This window comes from Anopheles merus, chromosome 3R, assembly GCF_017562075.2.
Source record: "Anopheles merus strain MAF chromosome 3R, AmerM5.1, whole genome shotgun sequence".
NCBI lineage: Eukaryota > Metazoa > Arthropoda > Insecta > Diptera > Culicidae > Anopheles > Anopheles merus.
Window position 1 is genome coordinate 15949457 of NC_054084.1, and position 18708 is coordinate 15968164.

General features: G+C 43.0%; 3 protein-coding genes across 4 annotated transcripts; 1 reads left to right on the forward strand and 2 right to left on the reverse strand.

Annotated features, from left to right (window-relative positions):
• Positions 1–603: 603 nt before the first annotated feature.
• Positions 604–3068, forward strand: LOC121597213 (alkaline ceramidase). 2 transcript variants are annotated; one of them, XM_041922811.1, is made up of 5 exons: positions 604–707; positions 784–940; positions 1168–1424; positions 1961–2098; positions 2222–3068. In XM_041922811.1, exons 2-5 carry the CDS (start codon positions 845–847, stop codon positions 2535–2537), a joined length of 807 nt encoding a protein of 268 aa, XP_041778745.1. In that variant the 5' UTR covers positions 604–707; positions 784–844; the 3' UTR covers positions 2538–3068. The 2 variants fall into 2 exon arrangements, with proteins under 2 accessions (XP_041778745.1, XP_041778744.1); XM_041922810.1 differs by having other exon boundaries at positions 621–707; positions 799–940.
• Positions 3069–3134: 66 nt separating this feature from the next.
• On the reverse strand, positions 3135–4322 carry LOC121597214 (6-pyruvoyl tetrahydrobiopterin synthase). The gene is made up of 3 exons (XM_041922812.1): positions 4027–4322; positions 3884–3963; positions 3135–3770 (listed from the first exon to the last, which is right to left on the reverse strand). Exons 1-3 carry the CDS (start codon positions 4092–4094, stop codon positions 3391–3393), a joined length of 528 nt encoding a protein of 175 aa, XP_041778746.1. The 5' UTR covers positions 4095–4322; the 3' UTR covers positions 3135–3390.
• Positions 4323–14742: 10420 nt separating this feature from the next.
• LOC121597622 (oxidoreductase OpS5-like) lies at positions 14743–18354 on the reverse strand. The gene is made up of 4 exons (XM_041923510.1): positions 17979–18354; positions 16263–17062; positions 15835–16182; positions 14743–15755 (listed from the first exon to the last, which is right to left on the reverse strand). Exons 1-4 carry the CDS (start codon positions 18203–18205, stop codon positions 15145–15147), a joined length of 1986 nt encoding a protein of 661 aa, XP_041779444.1. The 5' UTR covers positions 18206–18354; the 3' UTR covers positions 14743–15144.
• Between the last annotated feature and the right edge of the window lie 354 nt (positions 18355–18708).

Consider the following 18708-nt stretch of genomic DNA (forward strand, 5'->3'; position numbering starts at 1 on the left):
TTTCCAGTATAAAACAATTGGAATTTTCCTAATTATTTTTCATATACAGGCGGTCCCCAAGATACACCCGACTTCAAGCTTTCCTGAAAATTTGAAGTTATTTCAATAATTAAAACAGAAGATATGATCAATTTACCATCCCGAAATGCAAACTCCCATACAAAATGTATGACCTACCCGGGTAGGTGGTCATAAAGATGAGGGTGTATTTTTGGTCATAGAAACGAAGGTGAAATGGTTGCGTTCTCAACAGTGCTCCTGCCGAAATCTGCCAATATAATCTGGCCACACTGGCCCGCAGGGCAAAAGCTCGCTCGAAAGGTCAACAACCGTCGCAAAACGTCAAAAACGACCGTCGCCAGAGCCTCGAAATCGTTGCGAGTTTCGCTCGCTGGCGACGTCGCTTTGCAGTACATGCGACGTCGTTTTTGACGTTTTGCGACGGTTTTGCGACGGTGGTCGCCAAAAAGCTCGCCTTGCCCTGTGAGCAAAGTGACCAGAAATACCGATTTAACCTACCGAAAACTACCGATAAAATTTTGATGCGCCTACCGAAAACCGCCAAAATAATCTGGCCACACTGGGGGAAACTTCGGGTTGCAAAAAGGGCTGTCGGAAAAAGAAAAAAAAAACAGACGCAACTCGGACAGGGTCAACATCGAAATCAACAACACGCAAAAAAAAACCCCAATCAACAACAAAGCAAGGTGAGAAACAATTTCTTTCCGTTTTTCTGTTCTGTTTGTGCAATTCCTACGTTGTTAAAGGATGCATTAAGTGAAGTTGTTGTAATTTCAGCCAAAAGGTTCACAGCAAAGTTGCTGTGTATGTTGCTGCTGCAACCATGACTTGGGAACATCTAGAACGAGGAAGCTCGCCAGTGGATTGGTGCGAGGGCAACTATCTCGTATCGCCCGATATTGCGGAGTTTGTGAATACGGTTAGTATGGTGCATGTGTCCCTTTTTGTTCAAATTGTTTGTTATATCCCCTTAAAAACGTATCAGATAATTGTCTGCACCAAGTGGAGCGGTGTGGCGTAAACTAAGCCTCATTGCACTTATGTAATGTACTACTTCATCCCTTCCACTACACGCGTGTGAGCGCAAGTACACTCGCCATTTTTTTAAATGCTTCCTTTCAACACTTTCTCGCCTTTCGTTTTTAGATCAGCAACATTCTCTTCCTGCTCGGGCCACCGTTCCTCATCTACCTGTTCAAAGACTACGGCCGCTTCATACAGCCGGCCATCCATCTGATCTGGGTGCTGCTGATCGTGGTGGGCCTTTCGTCGGCCTACTTCCACGCCACCCTAAGCCTGCTCGGCCAGCTGCTTGATGAGCTGACCATACTGTGGGTGTTTATGGCCACGCTGAGCCTGTTCTGTCCGCGGCGCCACTTCCCGCGAATCTTTAAACGTTCCAGGTAAGCGTGGTTTACTACAGTCAGTCCAAAAAAGTATTCGTCGAGCTGAATATTTTATAGAAAATGCCGAATTATGGCCGCATTAGGCATGAAAGCAGAAAGTAACCCAAATCTGGCAAGCAGCATTAAATAATTCATGGATTTATTTCAAATTAGGCTCTGCTAACATATTAAAACAAGTTCAACTGGTCAAGGTCATACGGCCACCGTCTGCTGTAGCGAAAACAGTCTACTAAGATGCAGCAGCAAAATCTCGTGTAACGGTAGCACCATGGTGTCATGATAGTAGGGCTCAGTGAGGAAAGGATAGCTAAAAAAAACTATTCATATTGATAGCAACGAGATTGGGAAAAGTTTTATTTTAAAGCAATCCGTGTGTATTGATGGTCGCTTTAGCTAACCTTATCACTACTTTTACCGCTCCATGCCTAATGCGGCCATAATTCCCCTTTTTTGTGGAAAATATTCAGCTCGACGAATACTTTTTGAACATTTGAAGCATTTACAAACTTAATGTCGAAAAAACAACCCCCTAGGAAACGTTTCTGTCTGTCCATGACGATATTTTCCATCGTGGCAACGGGGCTTTCGTTTTGCCATCCCGCCATCAATGCGTTTGCGCTCATGTTTCTAGCCATCCCAGCCACCTACCTGCTGTACAAAGAGCTTAAAATGTAAGTATCACTAATAACGGGCATGTGTGTTATGCTTAATTGCAATTTAATTACCTTCTGGAGCCCTTGATCTGTCTCAAACACGCACACACTCGCACTGTAACCGCCATATTCCCATTGCAGCGTGCAGGATGAGCGCGTGTATCGGCTGGGCGTCCGCAATACCACCATCCTGATCATGGCCATCGTTTGCTGGATTAACGATCGCATGTTCTGTGACACCTGGTCGCGGCTGAACTTCCCGTACCTGCACGGCTTCTGGCACATTCTCATCTTCATCTCCGCCTATCCGGCCTGCGTACTGTTTGCCTACTTCTTCGTCAACGACGAGCGGCCGGAAAGCCGGCCCACGCTCAAGTACTGGCCGCGGAACGATTGCGAGCTCGGCATACCGTACGTGTCGATCAATTACGACAAAAAGTTTGATGATGCCATCTAAAACTGGCCGGTGCACGTAGGGAGGGAGGCAGGGAGGGTGATACCGTAGGCGCAATACATCTACTTCAAAATCTTCTTTACATATGCCAAAAACTGAAAGCAAATGACAAAAAAAACACTTCATTGTACTTGCACCGTAGCGGAACATTCACCGATTGGTTTCGCACACGGAACACGCAAAGAGAGGAAGTGTGCAGTAAACGTACCAAAAAAGAAGCATACAAAAATGTAAGCAAAACGCTTTGCACGGTAGATTAGCATGGGGCAATGGCGCTGGTTAGGAATTGAGGAATTAGTCTTGCTTGCGTGAGAGGGTTCGTTCCAGTTTCCGTTCCAGTTTTGTTGTCGTAGTGTTGATTAGCCTTTAAACCTAGAAACCGCTGTACCGCTAGGGTGTATGCGTGTTTAAGCAACCGAGGAGTGATACTAGAAATATGATTTTTAAAAAGGCACGTTGCTGCTACAAAGAGGGCGACCCCGCCAGTGTGATAGAAGGCAAAATATATATAAAGAATCGAATTTTTAATTGCAAGAGGGTGGATTTTAAATTATTTATACTTAGTGCGCTATCAACAGTTTATTTTATTTTCTTTTTTTCGTAGTTTTGTGTGTTCCAATTCTAAAGAGTTTTAATAAAAATTATGCAAAAGTTTAAGCATTATAGCCGAAAAATGAGCGGGTTTTTTATTAGTTCCTAAAGGAAGAAGTATCTGTTGCGCAAATCATTTTGTCAAACATATTCACCCTTGCGTGCCGGAAGTCTTGTGTCATGGGATGTACGCGTTTCAGATCGTTTCAGTGTTTTGCAATGTAGTACTGGTAAATATACTGGTTCGATTCTCATCCCCGAACGCCTAACTGTCCGAGTCGGACGACATGTTGGACGAGTTTTCGGACGAGTTGGTAACGCGCGACTGCTTCACCGTCTCGTTATGATGGTGATGCCCGACCGTGTGCTTCTCGCCCCGATAGATGACCGCGTTCTTGTCCGTCTCGTGTATCTTTATCTCGTACAGCAGCTCCGGCTTGTCCATGATCAGCTTCAGGCTGTCCCAGATGAAGATGGCCACGTTTTCGGTGGTGCTGGCCAGGTTCTTAAAGTACGGCACGTCCTTGTCCAGGTTGAGATGGTCCAGCTTTTTCATGATCGCCTGGTTCATGTACTCCTTCAGGTCGGTTATGTTCATCACCATGCCGGTCTTGCCGTCGACCGGGCCACGCACCGTCACCTCCACTGGTGGGGCGAAAGAAGTGAGGCGGTGAGAAAGAGTGGTTGGCAAAAAGAAAAACATTTCAGGCAAATTTTCGAATAGCTAAGAAGCAGAAGAAGGAACCTTTCACCCTTACCGGTATAGTTGTGTCCGTGGCCGTTGGGATTGTTGCATTTGCCGTACACCTGCCGGTTCGCTTCCTCGCTCAGGAACGGGCTGTTGAAGAGAAATTATTGTAATGTAGTGTTGCCTTTTCACGTCGAATTGCAAACAACGAACCTGTGCAAACGATGGCACGCGCTGAAGCATTCCTTACGGGTCAAATAAACCTGGGGCCGGGACGACATGGTCAGCCGTTGTTGTTGTAGTTACAAAGTCTGGGGCAGGAACGTGAACACCAATCTGTACTTAAACTGTATCTATTAACTTGTTGAATGCCGCAGTAGAATGCCGTAGGCGTTAGGTCAAAATACTGCAAAGGGAGGAAGAAGGGAAAATAGCTTTTCCGTCACGTTTCTTTTTTTCTTTTTTTTGTTGTTGTTGCGGAACAGCACGATCAAAACAAAACACACTGAGCGGACGGTGCGTACAGTGGGACATGGTGGTGCACACGTGGAAATTTAAATTAATTTTTCCTTTCATGTCTTTCGAATACGTTGATGGGAAAGAAATAGGAAAATAGGAAATTATTTTAAGTAAGTCAATAATACTATAACATACATTGGTTGAAAGAGTCTCAAACAGTGTAATATTATAATTATAAAATATACCCATAATCTGTAACATTTTCCCACTGTGCTTTCCTTCACGGACTGTTTACAGGAAAGGATTCACGGCTGCACGTATGACGGTGGTACTAAAAGAGTACTAAAGAGTTTGAAATTTTAAACTAGATCTAAATTTCTGTTGTAAGTGTACACAATGTATCTATGTCTGTTTATAATACTACTTCTATTTGGCGTAACGTCCTATGCGGATATGCCGGCCTATACAGGTTTTCGAGACTTACTCAGTACTACGCTGCCAGATAGTCAGTCTTTACTATGGTGGGACGGTCCATTCTCTAGGCTTGAACCCCTGACGAACATGTTTTTTGTGTCGTGCGCGTTGAAAGGAAAAAAAACTATAATAAAGAACCCATACCTGCCCTGGAACCTATCATGACTCCATAGCAATCTTGGGTCCACTCGATCATGAAACCATACTGATCCTGGAACCTATCATGAACCCATATTGGTCCTGGAAGCGATCATAAACCCATACATACTCTAGAACCTATCATGAATTCATACTGGTCGTGGAATCTATTATGAACCCGTACTGTTCCTGGACCAGTTCCGGATTTGGAACGATAATAGATCCGGGGCTGGAACCGATACAATTTCAGTTCCAGTCGACAAATCATACCCGGTAGAAAATTGTGCAGCGTAGGAATAGTGTAGGAAATAATGTAGAAAATAGCATAGAAAATTAAGTAGAATTGTATAGGGATATTATAAAAAAATAAGGTTTGCTAAGAAATTCTTAGCAATTCACATTTCAAATTCAAATTATGTTGTATTCATAAATCGTATACGAAGATTTTTGCGTAACAGTTTTACAATTATTTTCCAACACAAATTCTACACATTTTGTAGAACCAGCAAGCATGTCCTTACCTAGCAAATCATCCAATATGAGGCTTGCAGATGCAGCTCAAACTTATAGCGAATTCAAACCAACGTCCCACAACGCCACATCCTCCCACCCAATGCCAAGGTCAACAGTAACCGCAATTAGTATTCCGTGCGCCTTTCCATATTGCCTTTCGATATTCAGCTTTCGTTTAAAGCTTTACCGATAACACACGCCTCTCCGGCACGCCTCGGCCCGACCGGCACGCCAAAGAAAGGAAACAATTAAGTGAAAATTGTTTGGAGATGATTTGCTAACGGTGGGCTTTTCCCACCGTTCCCACCGCCTTGGCGCACAATTAAGGACCGGGGAATGGGAAAAGCGTCCCCCGTTCCTGCGGGGAATCCCCTACCGTGTAACCGTTGGTTTTGCTCGGTGCGGACGAGCTCCGATTTGCTAGGATAAATGCTCTTAGCGTAATTTTATGACATCCGGATGGAGGCACTTTTCTGCCCGCTACGAACCCCCGCGTCCCCGGGCAGACGATTCCGCCCAACCTTGATTATGATTCTGGACCGCTTTTGACCGCATATGCTGCAAATGGGTTGTAATTCAATGTGGTTAACCGTTGTGCACTTACTGGCGGCCGGGCCTGGAGGAGTACCATCGTCTTCTACACATCGTGGCGTCGTCATCGTGTCGTTTTACCATGTACGGCATGTAATCACGTTTAGTTAGGGCAAAGGTTGGGAACACAGCAGGCTTGTGGGAAACTAGTTTTTCACCCTGTTTTCCAACCCGGTCTCGCACCAGGGTAGCTTTCTTCACACGTAACCACCGAACATCGTTGTCGGTGGCTATTGGCAAAATGCGTTGGAGCGTGTTGGGAGGTAGGACTGTCCGGAGTAGCCTTCATTTTGCTAGCGAAAAGGGTAAAGAAAGATTTCTATTTTCATCTCTCTTCCTATAATCTCATGCAGCTTGGAGGTTGCTTCCTGCAGTTAAAATGTCGCTTCTATAACGAATCAACCTTTATTGGGATGTCTTTCAAACGGTGACAGACGGTTTAATAACTTTTGGATCGATTCCAAAGTGGGAATGGGAAAGTGACATGTGAATTTAAATGAATCATTTATGTATCATTTTACAAAGAATAGATAACCACACAAACGAGAGTATTTTATTCCACTCCATCCTATCATGTCCTGTCATGTGTTATTGAAGGGACAGATGTTTAGTCTTATCTTTACAAATTAAAGTGAAATTTAGCAAAAAATATTAAATAAAAATTTTAATCAATCGTGTGATACCATCCAGTTCTTTTCATCAAGAGGATAAAAGCTATGAAACTGAATTTTCAAAATTCTATTCAACTGTAAAAGTTTATTGTAACATTTTTAAATTTTTGAAGACCTTTTCAGTCATCAATGATTTGTACAAAATACAAATATTGCCTAGTCCTTCCTGATTGTCTATATTACATTACATCTGCTTTTGATTTGGCGTGACGACCTACGTGGTTATTTCGGGCTATAAAGGCTTTCTAAAACAAGAAGTACCACAATAGATTCACTCCGATACATTAAAATCCTTTTCGTTTATCTAATCTTTAACTTGTCTTATGTGTATTTTGATTTTAATCGTATCACAGACTGAGGTCTGAAGTCGTCTGAAGGTCCTATTGTTCCTATTGACCTATTGTATCCTGAAGTCGTCTAAAGGGATCTATTATTCCTTTTTAATAAACTCCACACTAAGTCTTAAAAAACATAACATATTGTATAACGTTAGACAACAATTGAGTACGCGTAGATCAATCATAACATCGTTGTTACCGACGATGTGGATGATATAGTTTGCAAACAAACGTAAAACACCTATTCTCTGTTCTGTACTAACTCCGGCTAGTACTGGGAATTGCAAACAGTTAAAAGACCAGGACACAATCTGGAGCTAACGCAGTAGTTTTCTGTTGGAATAGTTCCCATGCCGTAGAAACTCCTCTGCAACAAGCAAATCTATGCTCCAGCGTTTCCACGAACGGACAGAACATACAAGAGTTTGTAATAATTCGCCCCATTCGGAAAAGGAGATCGCAAGTTGGAATTTTTCCATTGACCAGCAGGAAAAGTGTCGAACGTAGAAGGGATGATAAGGCTGGACAATTGACGTTTCTTTCCAGATCCTTCTCCAGCTGTGTTGTCGTGTCTCACGCTCTATCTTAGCGTCTGGTAATCTGTTCGTTAGCATACGCCACAACAGCCTAGACGATGGCCTTTGACCGTACACTGGTGGAACGTACGCAGGTTGCTTTGTCACATTTCTCAGGCAGGGATATGTAGTCGGAATGCTTCGAGAAATCCGGCGGATTACTGGCCCTGACGATGTGTGACTCACCGATTGCTAGGCACTCCCGTTCTGAGCGAATAAAATAAAACAAATAAATGAATAATTAATTAAGTAAATAAATAAACAAATAAATAAATAAATTAATTAATTAATAAGTAAATTAAAAAAAAAACTAAATAAATAAATGAATAAACTAATAAATAAATAAATAAATAAATAAATAAATAAATGAATAAATAAATAAATAAATAAATAAATAAATAAATAAATAAATAAATAAATAAATACATGAATAAAAAAAATAATAAAAAATAATAAAAATAAATAAATAAATAAATTAATTTATTAATAAATTAATAAATAAATAAAAAATGACGAATTATAAAATATATAAATAAATAAACAATTGAATAAAAATAAATGAATAAGTAATGAAATGATTCAATGAAAAAATAAAATAAAAATTAATCAACAAATAATTACAGACTAAAAGACTGCAAACTCCAACTCTCAGGCGAAAAGCGACTCTTGAAAGCCTGTGTTGTGCCCTGTTTCTTAAATTCCCTAGCAAAAACCCTATATGTTGTTTATTTTTAAGCAATACAAATATGTTTGCTGTTTCAAGACGAAGGTTGTATTTCAAAATTAAGAAGTTTGTTGTGAAAAAAAATGATATTGATGATCTTTTGAAACCAAGATATGCACACTAACAAATTAACTAAAAGTAACATTACAAAAATTACCCCTCAACAATATTACCATGATTCAGTGTGGCCCACACTCTGAGAAGATTAAAGACTGCTGGTATAGACCACCGGGGCCACCTCTTAAATACCTTAAATACGCGCTAATCCAAAGAAAATCTCCATTCATACCCACTTTAGTTGTATTCAAGGTGTGCAGTAGCAACATAGCCGCGAACTGATACAGCTTAATAGAACGATTAAGATGAACCAGATATCACTATACAACAGGCATCTTAACAAAGATCAAGATTACGTTTAATTTTCAAACAACCTCCGTTTCGGGTACGGATTTACACGTTGCGATAAGCGACCATGATGCATCAGCAAACTACCACCTGTCGGCCATTTGTTGTTTTGGTGGAGTCTTGTCGCTCCGAACCTTCGGTAGAGGAGAGCTCGCTACCCCCGCAAGCATTAAAATATGAATGATGCTCCAAAATAGCTCATTGCGGATCAACAAGTACTTGTCGGGCGGAACTGTAATGTTTGTGCTGGTTGGCTTTTGGGCTGCATCCAGTAAGCCCCGGGGGGCGGCAGTGTGTCTATCACGTCGGTAAACATGTTTAACTCACCCATAAAGCTAGGACTGAGCACCATTGCTCCCTTCCTACCAGAAACGAAACACCACAAAAACATGAAGAAAACACGAAAAAAGGGATATTAAACTTGTTGAGAAAAAAACAGTGCCTCACCCTTGAACAGCAAACACCAAATTATCACATCCCTCTTCCACGTGTCTTCCTATCTTCCCTCCCTTCATCCCACTGAAGCTCGGTTCACCTTCGACACCTTTCGGCAGCTTAAATGTCCTTTCTCTCTCTCTTTCTGTGTTAAAATTTCCAAAAACCAACCAACCCCGGAAGGTTCTTTGAAGCGTGAAATATTCTCAATCCTGGTCAACGGGTGGGGAGAACGGTTTTCGGGAGCTACTCTGGAATTCCTTTGACATGCTAAGGATGTGTGTGTGTGTGTGTATGTGTGGGTGTCAGTGCTTTGCTGATCCTTTGCGTACTGGTGTAGATCATCCGTGAAGCAAGGCAAGGATACAGGCCACATCTTTACGGGCTGAGGCTTTTGAAATATTTTATTTATGCAATCCCGGGCATGCAAAGCCCAAGCGCACACCGAAAAAGGATTTATGATGCCCGGTTCCGGTGGATGATAAGGGAAGCTGGGATATGATACGAAGAGTGAGCTGCTCTGTGTGCCCAGGTGAATTATAGATCCATTTCGCTGCGGTGTGAGTACTGGGAAGTACGTGAGTGAAGCTTTCCATGGTGCCGACATACTAACAACGTACAGAGAACTCTTCTCAGCTCCCCTAATGAAGGTGAGCTTTCGACCGCAAATTTGCAGTGAGTTGCATTTAAAATCTTTGTGCAACCGATTCATTAGCGTTTGCCATTCTTTCTCCCCTCATCGGAGAAGCAAGGGAGAAAGTGTCTACTCCGCACACCGTCGTCAGACGACAATGCTTAATAGCAAGGCAAGGGAGTCAGTACACCACAGCTCAAAGATAATTATCATTAAGCACCTTTTTTAACCCATCGCCTGTGGGTCGTTTTAATACACCAGTACAGATCGTCTTCGTCTGAACGGGGAACGTAAAAGTGGGATTAATGTGCTCCCTTCCCAATCGTGCCGATCGTTGGCAACTCCTCACGCCACGTGGTGTCTGGGAAAAGGGATTGTGTAGCTGAAGCGCGGATTACACACTTCTACTTTTGATTACACTTGAATTCACTTTCATCAGCTTACTTCATCAAACACACACAGACTCACACACCAGTTCCCTTGGCGTAAAGGACGTAAACGCACATGTAAAGGAGATGTGCGACACAATAAGCTACACAGATAGAGGGCCGCAGGAAGCATCGGAAACGCGTTTGAGCCGGCTGGTGACGAAAGGAGATAAGCGTTTCCGGTCCTTTCGACGCTCCCTCTACCTCGCTTTCTCTCTCTTGTGTGTGTGTGTGTGTGTGTGTGTGTGTGTGTGTGTGTCAATTTGTAGCTGATAAACGGTTTACCGGTACACAATAGCATGGAGTACTGCGAGCGGTAGCGCACACGTACGCATGGTGAACTCGCCTCATCCAAGCAGGATGTACGCCGCATATCGCGCAACAATCTCGTGCTTTTTGTGCACAGCGCTGTGCTGATGAGGCAAGCCAAGTGCAGTGTAATTGAAATTTTAAACCACCCTCCCATGTGCTGCTTGCTTACTGGGTTTCCCATTTTTCCCTCACCCAAACCATGCGTCGGGATGCATTGGTAGGATTCTTGCAAACTTTCCCTTTTTCTACGGTCCCTCGTGGCTTCGCTTGAGCACCCATTGTAGAGACACTTCGTCAAAATCCAGTTGTAGAGTTCTCGAATAGAGGGAAGAGAAGAAGGGAACCATCCACTTCCGTTCGAAGCAGAGATTCGCCGTACAGTGTGCCAGCAAGAGAGGAGCTTTCTTCCGGTTCGTCTTGTTTTTTTTCTGCTGCATGTCTGCAGTTTTTTTTTCGCCGCTGCAAAGGGTGTCACTGAATGCGTGTCCTGATTGCTGGCAGCTATACCCGTGGTATCAGCACAAAACGATAATCGCATCCTGCTTCACAGTTCGTTGGCTGGGTTGGCTGCGTTGTCGGTGTGGTCGCACCGCACGGGTCAAAGGACGCTGTAAAGGTTTGGGTTTTATCGGGCCCCATCGGCAAAGGGCAGAGACCATCAACACACGGCCAACCACCTAGCCATTATTAGCAGTGCAGTCGTGTCGTATGTTGGGGGCAGGGCGAGAGTGGGAAGGATGATGACACTCGGGTCGGAGTGCCACTGCCACAGGATCGATTCTGAAAAAGGGGTCGTGATTTGTTTTGCTGGAGCGTTGCAGATGCAAAACACGGCAGCGGAGGGAAATAGTAGAGCATATGCGAGAAGATGGGAAGGAAAGGGCGTAATGGGAAGGTTAAATATAAACTGCCGGGAGGAGGGGTTATTTTTAAATAGAAATATCCCATCAGGTGCTTGAACTGAGAGCTGGAAATTGAAGTAGTACTTCTCGCAATTGCATACATTGTTGATAAACGATCGGAAAAAACTGATTAACAGGAACTCATTAGTTTGCTCAATACCCTCGGCCGCAACTTCAACCTGTCTGAGAGTGTATGTTGTTGTATCTTTATTTTAATTTATTAATCAGACGAGCACACTCGCGATAAGGTGTAACCAGTAGTGGAATAATGAGAAAATATTGTACTCCTGTTGATAATTTTTTTTTGAATAATGACATGATATACTGGTGTTAATAAAGCTGTAAAATGCGATTAGTTTTAACATTCAAACATCAATGATGTATTTACTTTATTTATTTAAGTATTTAAAGGGTAGATGCACCAATTATGGACGAGTTTGTACGGCGTTTGGACTAAAACAAGAATTGTGAAGAAATTACTGAATAAAAATTCATAAATGAGGGTGAAATAGATAGACACACATTTTAGCTACATTATTGCTTTTAAATTTTGTAAATTGGTCACTTTTTACAAAAGTTATAGCCGTTTCTTCCAAAACCTCTTCCAATGTACCAATTGTTGTGCTATGTGTTCCAAATGCTGTGCTAGCTGTGTACCAATTGTTGTGCTAGGATGTGTTTGACCTAACAAAATTGGTTTTTAACATGAAGGTGAATGTTTTTTTTAAGGAGTTTACAATTATAAAATTTGGTAACTAGCTGCTGACAGTCATTATAATTTAATATTTTAAAAATAAGGTTTAGAATGTTAATTTTGTACGATTTTCAGTGTGAAATGACACAACTAGTTTGAGGATAGCACAAAAAAATGGGAACATGACAGTATTTCTTGCACGAATTGTAGTGCTATTTTTCGACTCGATAAATAAATTCTTTTACATTGTCAAGTGATCAAATACGGTGCTGTTTCAGTGTTAATGAATATCATTTTTAAGATCATTTATCATTGGTCATGTGCTCTAGAATGTTGGGCGTTTTTTTTTCGCTCATCGATAAACAGCGATTGATTTTTGGACAGTGATCATAATTATTGTGATTATTTGACAAAAATGAAAAATCGAAAAATTGTGAAACTTATTACAAAATCAGGAAATACGATAAATTATTTGAATACATTGATCTGGCGCAAATAGCCAAATTCTTTTCTTAATTTGATGTTTTTGTCGATAGCACAACAATTGGTGCTAGCACAACGATTGGTACACCTACCTTAATTCGGTTATACTGTGTTTACTTACATATTTATTTCGTATTTGCTTACTCACTTAATTATCTACCTTTTATATTGTAGCCATAATTAGGTATTAGTGTCGATTATCTGATTCAAACGGAAAAGTATCAAACAAAACCGCGCTACACGAACTGAAACGAAATCGGCATTATACAAGCTTGTTAGAGACTTCTTTCGTTGACTCCAGACATTGCTACCAAATTGATCTGAAATGGGTTTGTTTGTCAAAACAAACTGCAACGCGTAACGCAGGAAGTATTGTACCAATTAATAATTATGTCTACAAGTGGCATATTATTGTTCTTTAAATGTGATTGGCAATGTCATGAAAAGTAGCGCTTGTTAAAAAAAAAACACAAAATGCACAGAAATCATATCTAATTTCTGTGTATTTTGTTATTCCCACCCTTTTTCCAGTGAATAATTACAAAAAATCTCTTTTGAATGTAATGACATGCAATTCGTGTGGTTTAAATATATTTATCTAGTAGTTAAATCCTATAATAAAACACTTTCCGTATCTTTGATCTAACGGAAAGCAGTTGGACAAAAAACGGTCTCCGTTTGAGTCATGTAATGGAAATTACCTTCGTTCAGTTCGATATATCAAACCAGAGACAAGTCGAGTTCTTTAACACGGATCATAATAGAAAATGAGCATTTTTGATACTTTTTCTCAAGCAGTTGAGTCACATAATCGGCAATATTGTCTGATTGATTCACTAACTAATTTGCCTATTTTAACACACCTTTTTTTATTTTCTTACTTTTTATTACCCACTGATGAAAATAATTATTCACTAGCTTACTTTCTCATATACTTACTGCCCTTTTTACTTGCCTTCTTACCCAATTACATGCTTATTTTCATTATTTCTCACTTTTTTATTTTATTGTCTTTTTGCTTACATACTTACTAACCGTGATACTTATTCTATTAATTTACTTACTTATCTACTGCCATATATGTTTTCAATTCAATTGTTTTACAATGATGTTTTTCTTACAGGTTTTCCCACGATTTATTGGTCGGTTACCATCAATTTTTGGTCCCATATTTTTTTGGTCGTTTCCCAGAATTTTTTGGTCTAATTGTATTGATATCCAATCGGAAAATACCAATAAATTATGGGAACGGACCAAACATCTATGGGATGTGACCAAAAAATCGAGGGAACGCACCAAAAAATCATGGGAACTGACCAATAAATCGTGGGAAACCCTGTATTCATATGCTCACTTTATTTCTTACTTAATTACAAGATGTCCCAGAGTTTTTTGATATGCTTACAGTAATTTTTTGTGTTCTTCTCACAGTTTATTGACCGTTTCCCACACAATTTTAAACGTTCCCACAAAACGAAAAAAAAATGCGGTTGGGAAGCAATCAGAAAACAATTGGAAACATTAAATCCACCGGTACAACCACTTTGCGGTCTTGGCCTGCCTCAGGAATGTCCGAAACCGCTCAAGATCTTGCACCTACGAGCTGTCAATCCGTTTTTCCGCCCGTATTGGAAGACGCTTCAACGGTATCTTGCCACCTCAATGTAGGCCTATTACGTCTTTCAAGCAACATAATTGTATCGTTTTCTAGTTGGATAAGTCTCTCAATCCATTAACGGTGCACTGTCACTGTCGCTGGAACGTTTATTTACCACCTACAGTATTATTTTTCACACATTCGATAACTTCTTAACTGTTGCCAATTTTCGCTCCACTTTTCTGTTCCACCCGTATGGGTAACAAACCGATTTATCACGCAGATATAAGCTTGTAGTATTACTGATAAACGCCTCTGCGCTACGGTCACGTTTCGGTGAATGATGTCGATGAGTTCCACCGTTGCTTCCATAACAGCTTACTTACCATTGCTAAGCTCTATTAAGTGTGTTGTAAACCCACCATTAAGCATCGTCTTACAACTAAATCAGGCGCTTTAGCTTGTTAAATAATAGCAACAACTGTGAGGATTATGCAATTTCTGGTTTCCGGCATTACAGTAGTGTACAAAACAATAGCCATAAACAAAAGCAATGTGATTTCAAAGTTTCTGGGAGTTCACAAGAAACGACTAGTTTTATTGAGCTGTACAACTATTTTAACAAGTATCTAACAGTATCCTATAAATCCGTTGCTTACATTGCACTACATAAATAACCGAAGTACTCCTACGACGCGACGTCAGTGCTGCCGCTTCGGAATCCCAATCCCCTTCAAATCCCAGCCTGGAAATGGGAGTGAGAGGGGAACGTTCGAGGATGCTTCAAATAATTTATTACACTAGATCAATGCGAGCTGAGAAGCGACCGATAAGCGGATTGGCTTATGGCGGTAAATATCACCGTGTGTTGTAGCTAGAATAAATTACGTTTACGTGTGTGTTTGTTTGTGGGTGTGCTGAAATTCGACTGTTTGCGATTGGTTTGGGTTGGTTTTGCTCACAGACTTCCCTGCAGCAGATGACCCACTGCTGGTGTGTAGCTGTCGCATTTGGGGAAGTCGGCAGGAGCTTTTACCATCTCCGACGTTTCACCGACCTGCAGCACCAGCGCCATACCGACGGCCGTGTGCCACTCGTAATGGCAGTGCATCAGCCAGAAGCCAGGGTTGTCCGCACGGAAGCGGACACGTGCGTAGCCGCGGCTCGGAATCGACACGGTGTCCTTGCGCGGTGGAAGCGCCACGGTGTTGCGCGACCGTAACCGCTGCCGGGCTATGTTTTGCGCGATTTCGAGCGTAATCGGTACCCGTCGATCTTGGCTCATCTCCATCACGAACATCTGGTAGCCGTGCAGGTGGAACGGATGGTTGAGATCGTTCACCGAGGGCGTTAGATCGAGAATGTACAGCTCTACGATATCGCCGAGGTTGATCTTTACCCGATGGGTGCAGGTGCAGAGCTGTCGATCGGAGCAGGAGTCGGGCCGCTTGTCCTCATCGCAGAATGTGTCGTCGCGGATTTTCTCCGGCTGGGTGAGCAGTGAGAATGGTGGGTAGGCCAGGCTGATGTTGTTGATCGCTCCTTGCATCATTAGCGAACCGTAGATATCTGAAGGAAAGAGGCGCGGAATTTAATATGATTTGATTGATCAAAAGGCAATTTTCTCAAAGGAAGCTGTCCCACTTACTCATATAGTGCTCATATCGATTCGACTCAAACATGCTCTCGAAGCTAACAGGGTAGTTGTAGAAGCCAAAGGTTAGCTGATGATCAGGCACTCCGTTGATCACATCTTCGTCCGTATCGTACGCTTGAAAGTCGGTAATACAATAGTCACCAAATTCCGGTCGTCCACAGGTGGCATTCGGATGGTTCGCCGTGGCAACGTTTCGGAACGGTTCCTCGTACGTAGGGGGAGCACGGGTTGGGAAGGCATCGTTAATAAACGGCCCAGTGGTGTACCTTAGCACGGCAAACTGCTCCAACTGCAAGTCCGCGCAAGGTCCAAGGGAACGCAAGCGCACCCAATAAGTGTCTGTAAAAAAAAGAAAGAAAACAATTCCTCGTTTAGGTACCGTCGCTCTAGCCCCAGAAAGCCATTGCACATGATCCTACCTTTAACACCGTTTGCATCCAGCACGAAATCGTACCGCTCGCCAGACGTCGACACGAGCGTGTCAACTTTGCGTGGCTGCAGATGGAAGGAATCGCTCGCGATCACCTCCATCATGTGATCTTCAATCTGCAGCTGCAGCGGACACACGTGGCTTGCCGCATTGATAAACCGGAACCGGAACCGTGCCCCACGCCGTACCGTATACACCTCCAACGGTGTTTGGGTAGTTTCATTCTTCTTCGGATCGTGATACGTGCCCTTTCCGTTGATCAGCAGATTGATCGGCATAATTCCGCCGGCGGAAGGCAAACCGGGCATGAACATCTCCCCATCGATGTGCATCCAATCTGAGCCGAGAATTACGTGTGCCGGTGTATCGTAGTGGTAGAGATCACCGTTCGGATCCGCTCTCTTTGGCTCCCGTACGATCAACGCTCCATAATGCCCATTAACCTTGTGATGGCCCGAATGGGAATGGTAAAACTGTGTGCCCGGTTCCGTTGCTAGGAAGGCGTAGCGAAACGTATTGCCAAATCCGATCGGGCATTGGGTAATGAACGGGACGCCGTCCATGTAGGGCGTTGCTCGCTGATGCAGCCCGTGCCAGTGAATGGCGGCCGATGTGCCCGCCATCGCATTCGTTATGTCGACCACGATCAGATCGTGCCGGCAGACGCTAATCGTTGGGCCGGGAATTTTGCGATTCAGGCTCATGACGCCCCGTTCCACACCGTCCGCCGTTATGCAGGCCGGATGGTAGCAGTCCGTATGGTTGCCTTTCGCACAGTCCCGGCAGGCACTGTGAGGGAAGGGATGAGGAAAGAGCACGTTAGATTATACGATTGTGTGAGCTCATCTAACAAATAATGTCAGGATGATCCTCTTGAGGATAAGGGAGCTGAAGTGGGTGCTGTATTAAACTGGTTCCGAACACAAATGCTTGATAATCACTGGTTCCTCAAGCGGGGTGGTTTATCTCAACGCGGGTAGATCGCAATTTAATCTGCCTCCGGCACATGCTGCTATCAAAGACTCCTCGCACGAACGCTTTGTTTGTTGGAATGTGTGGCACATCAAGTGGCACACTTCAGGTGGATTAATTGGGCATTTGCAACGTATTTGACGTATTTCTATTTCTAGCTTGTTGGTCATCAGCAAAGTTTGCTAAGCCGTCAACGTATAACAGTGCGTATAGAACCTACCGGAAGCAAGTACTTCTGGATAGGATTATAGGTCACTAATCTACTAATGAAATCATTACACACTTTTAATCCTTCACGAGGTAGTACATCAGTTGCGTGTTATCTGAAGTGCGTAAAGCAGTGTTTATGTATAGTATAGTGAGAATATTAAAAGTGATCGATTTACAGCTACAGTGTGCACGGTAAACATCTCACAAGTGCTTCAGTTTGAGCGGTATATGAAGCCCCGTTCAGATTAGTCATCGATGCCTACTTTAGTTACAATTTCCCAACGCACGCAACACACTACTTGCGTCACATTGGCATTGAACTTCATCAAGCGTAGGCAAACGTAGACGAGTAAGCTAGTAAACTGTCTGAGTACAATTGCACCTATCACTAAGTACACTGACACTGACGCCTACTACCATCTCCACTAACACGTGTGTGCGCAAAGCTATCAGCTATGGGGGGGGGGGGCTATGCAAAATCGCTGCACGCATTCGTCGCTTCTCGATCTCAAAATACACTTACGGTCCCATCACGTGGTAGTGTTCCATCGTCCAGGAAAAGTGGCATATTCGTGGCTGGGTATTGTCGCACTCGCGCAAACACTGCTCGCCAGGAAATGTGCTCACATCGAGCGTCCCGTTCGATTGCTCGAGTAACGTGTTAAGCCAGCTTTGAGCATTGGCACGCGTCGCGTACGCGACCACTAGCACACCGAGCAGTACCAGCACGTGTGATCGTAACACGATCATCTTTGTTTTGTATGTGGTCTCTCGATGGTTGCCCAGTTGTTGGGAGAAATTGGGCCAACTTAAAACTCGTAACTTTTTTTTGTTTTGTTTGCCTGCAAACTTGCTATCGCGCACTAGACACTAAACTACTCCAGTCAACCACTACTGCAACACTGTGATCGTTCGCTGGCGGGTGAAATTATTTATAAGATGGAATGTTTGGCCCGGCCACGGCTTACCCCCGGTACGGCGGTCGGTTTCGAGTGGGGTGAGCCGGTAAGCCGTGGGCTTTACTTACAGCTTTAGTGCTTTCGAGATAAGGTTTTTTGTGACGTCGGGATCTGTACCCGTCGCCGTGCCAACCGACACCCCTCCCATGCCTTATTGGTGAGCTTTACTCTTCTTTTAGGCAGGGAAACCCCACACAGACACGATTGTAGTAAGAGAGACCCCCAAGCTAGGGGCTGGTCATTGCCAGGAATAGGTTATGGATGTTTCGCAATACTTTTCGGTTGATACTTGCC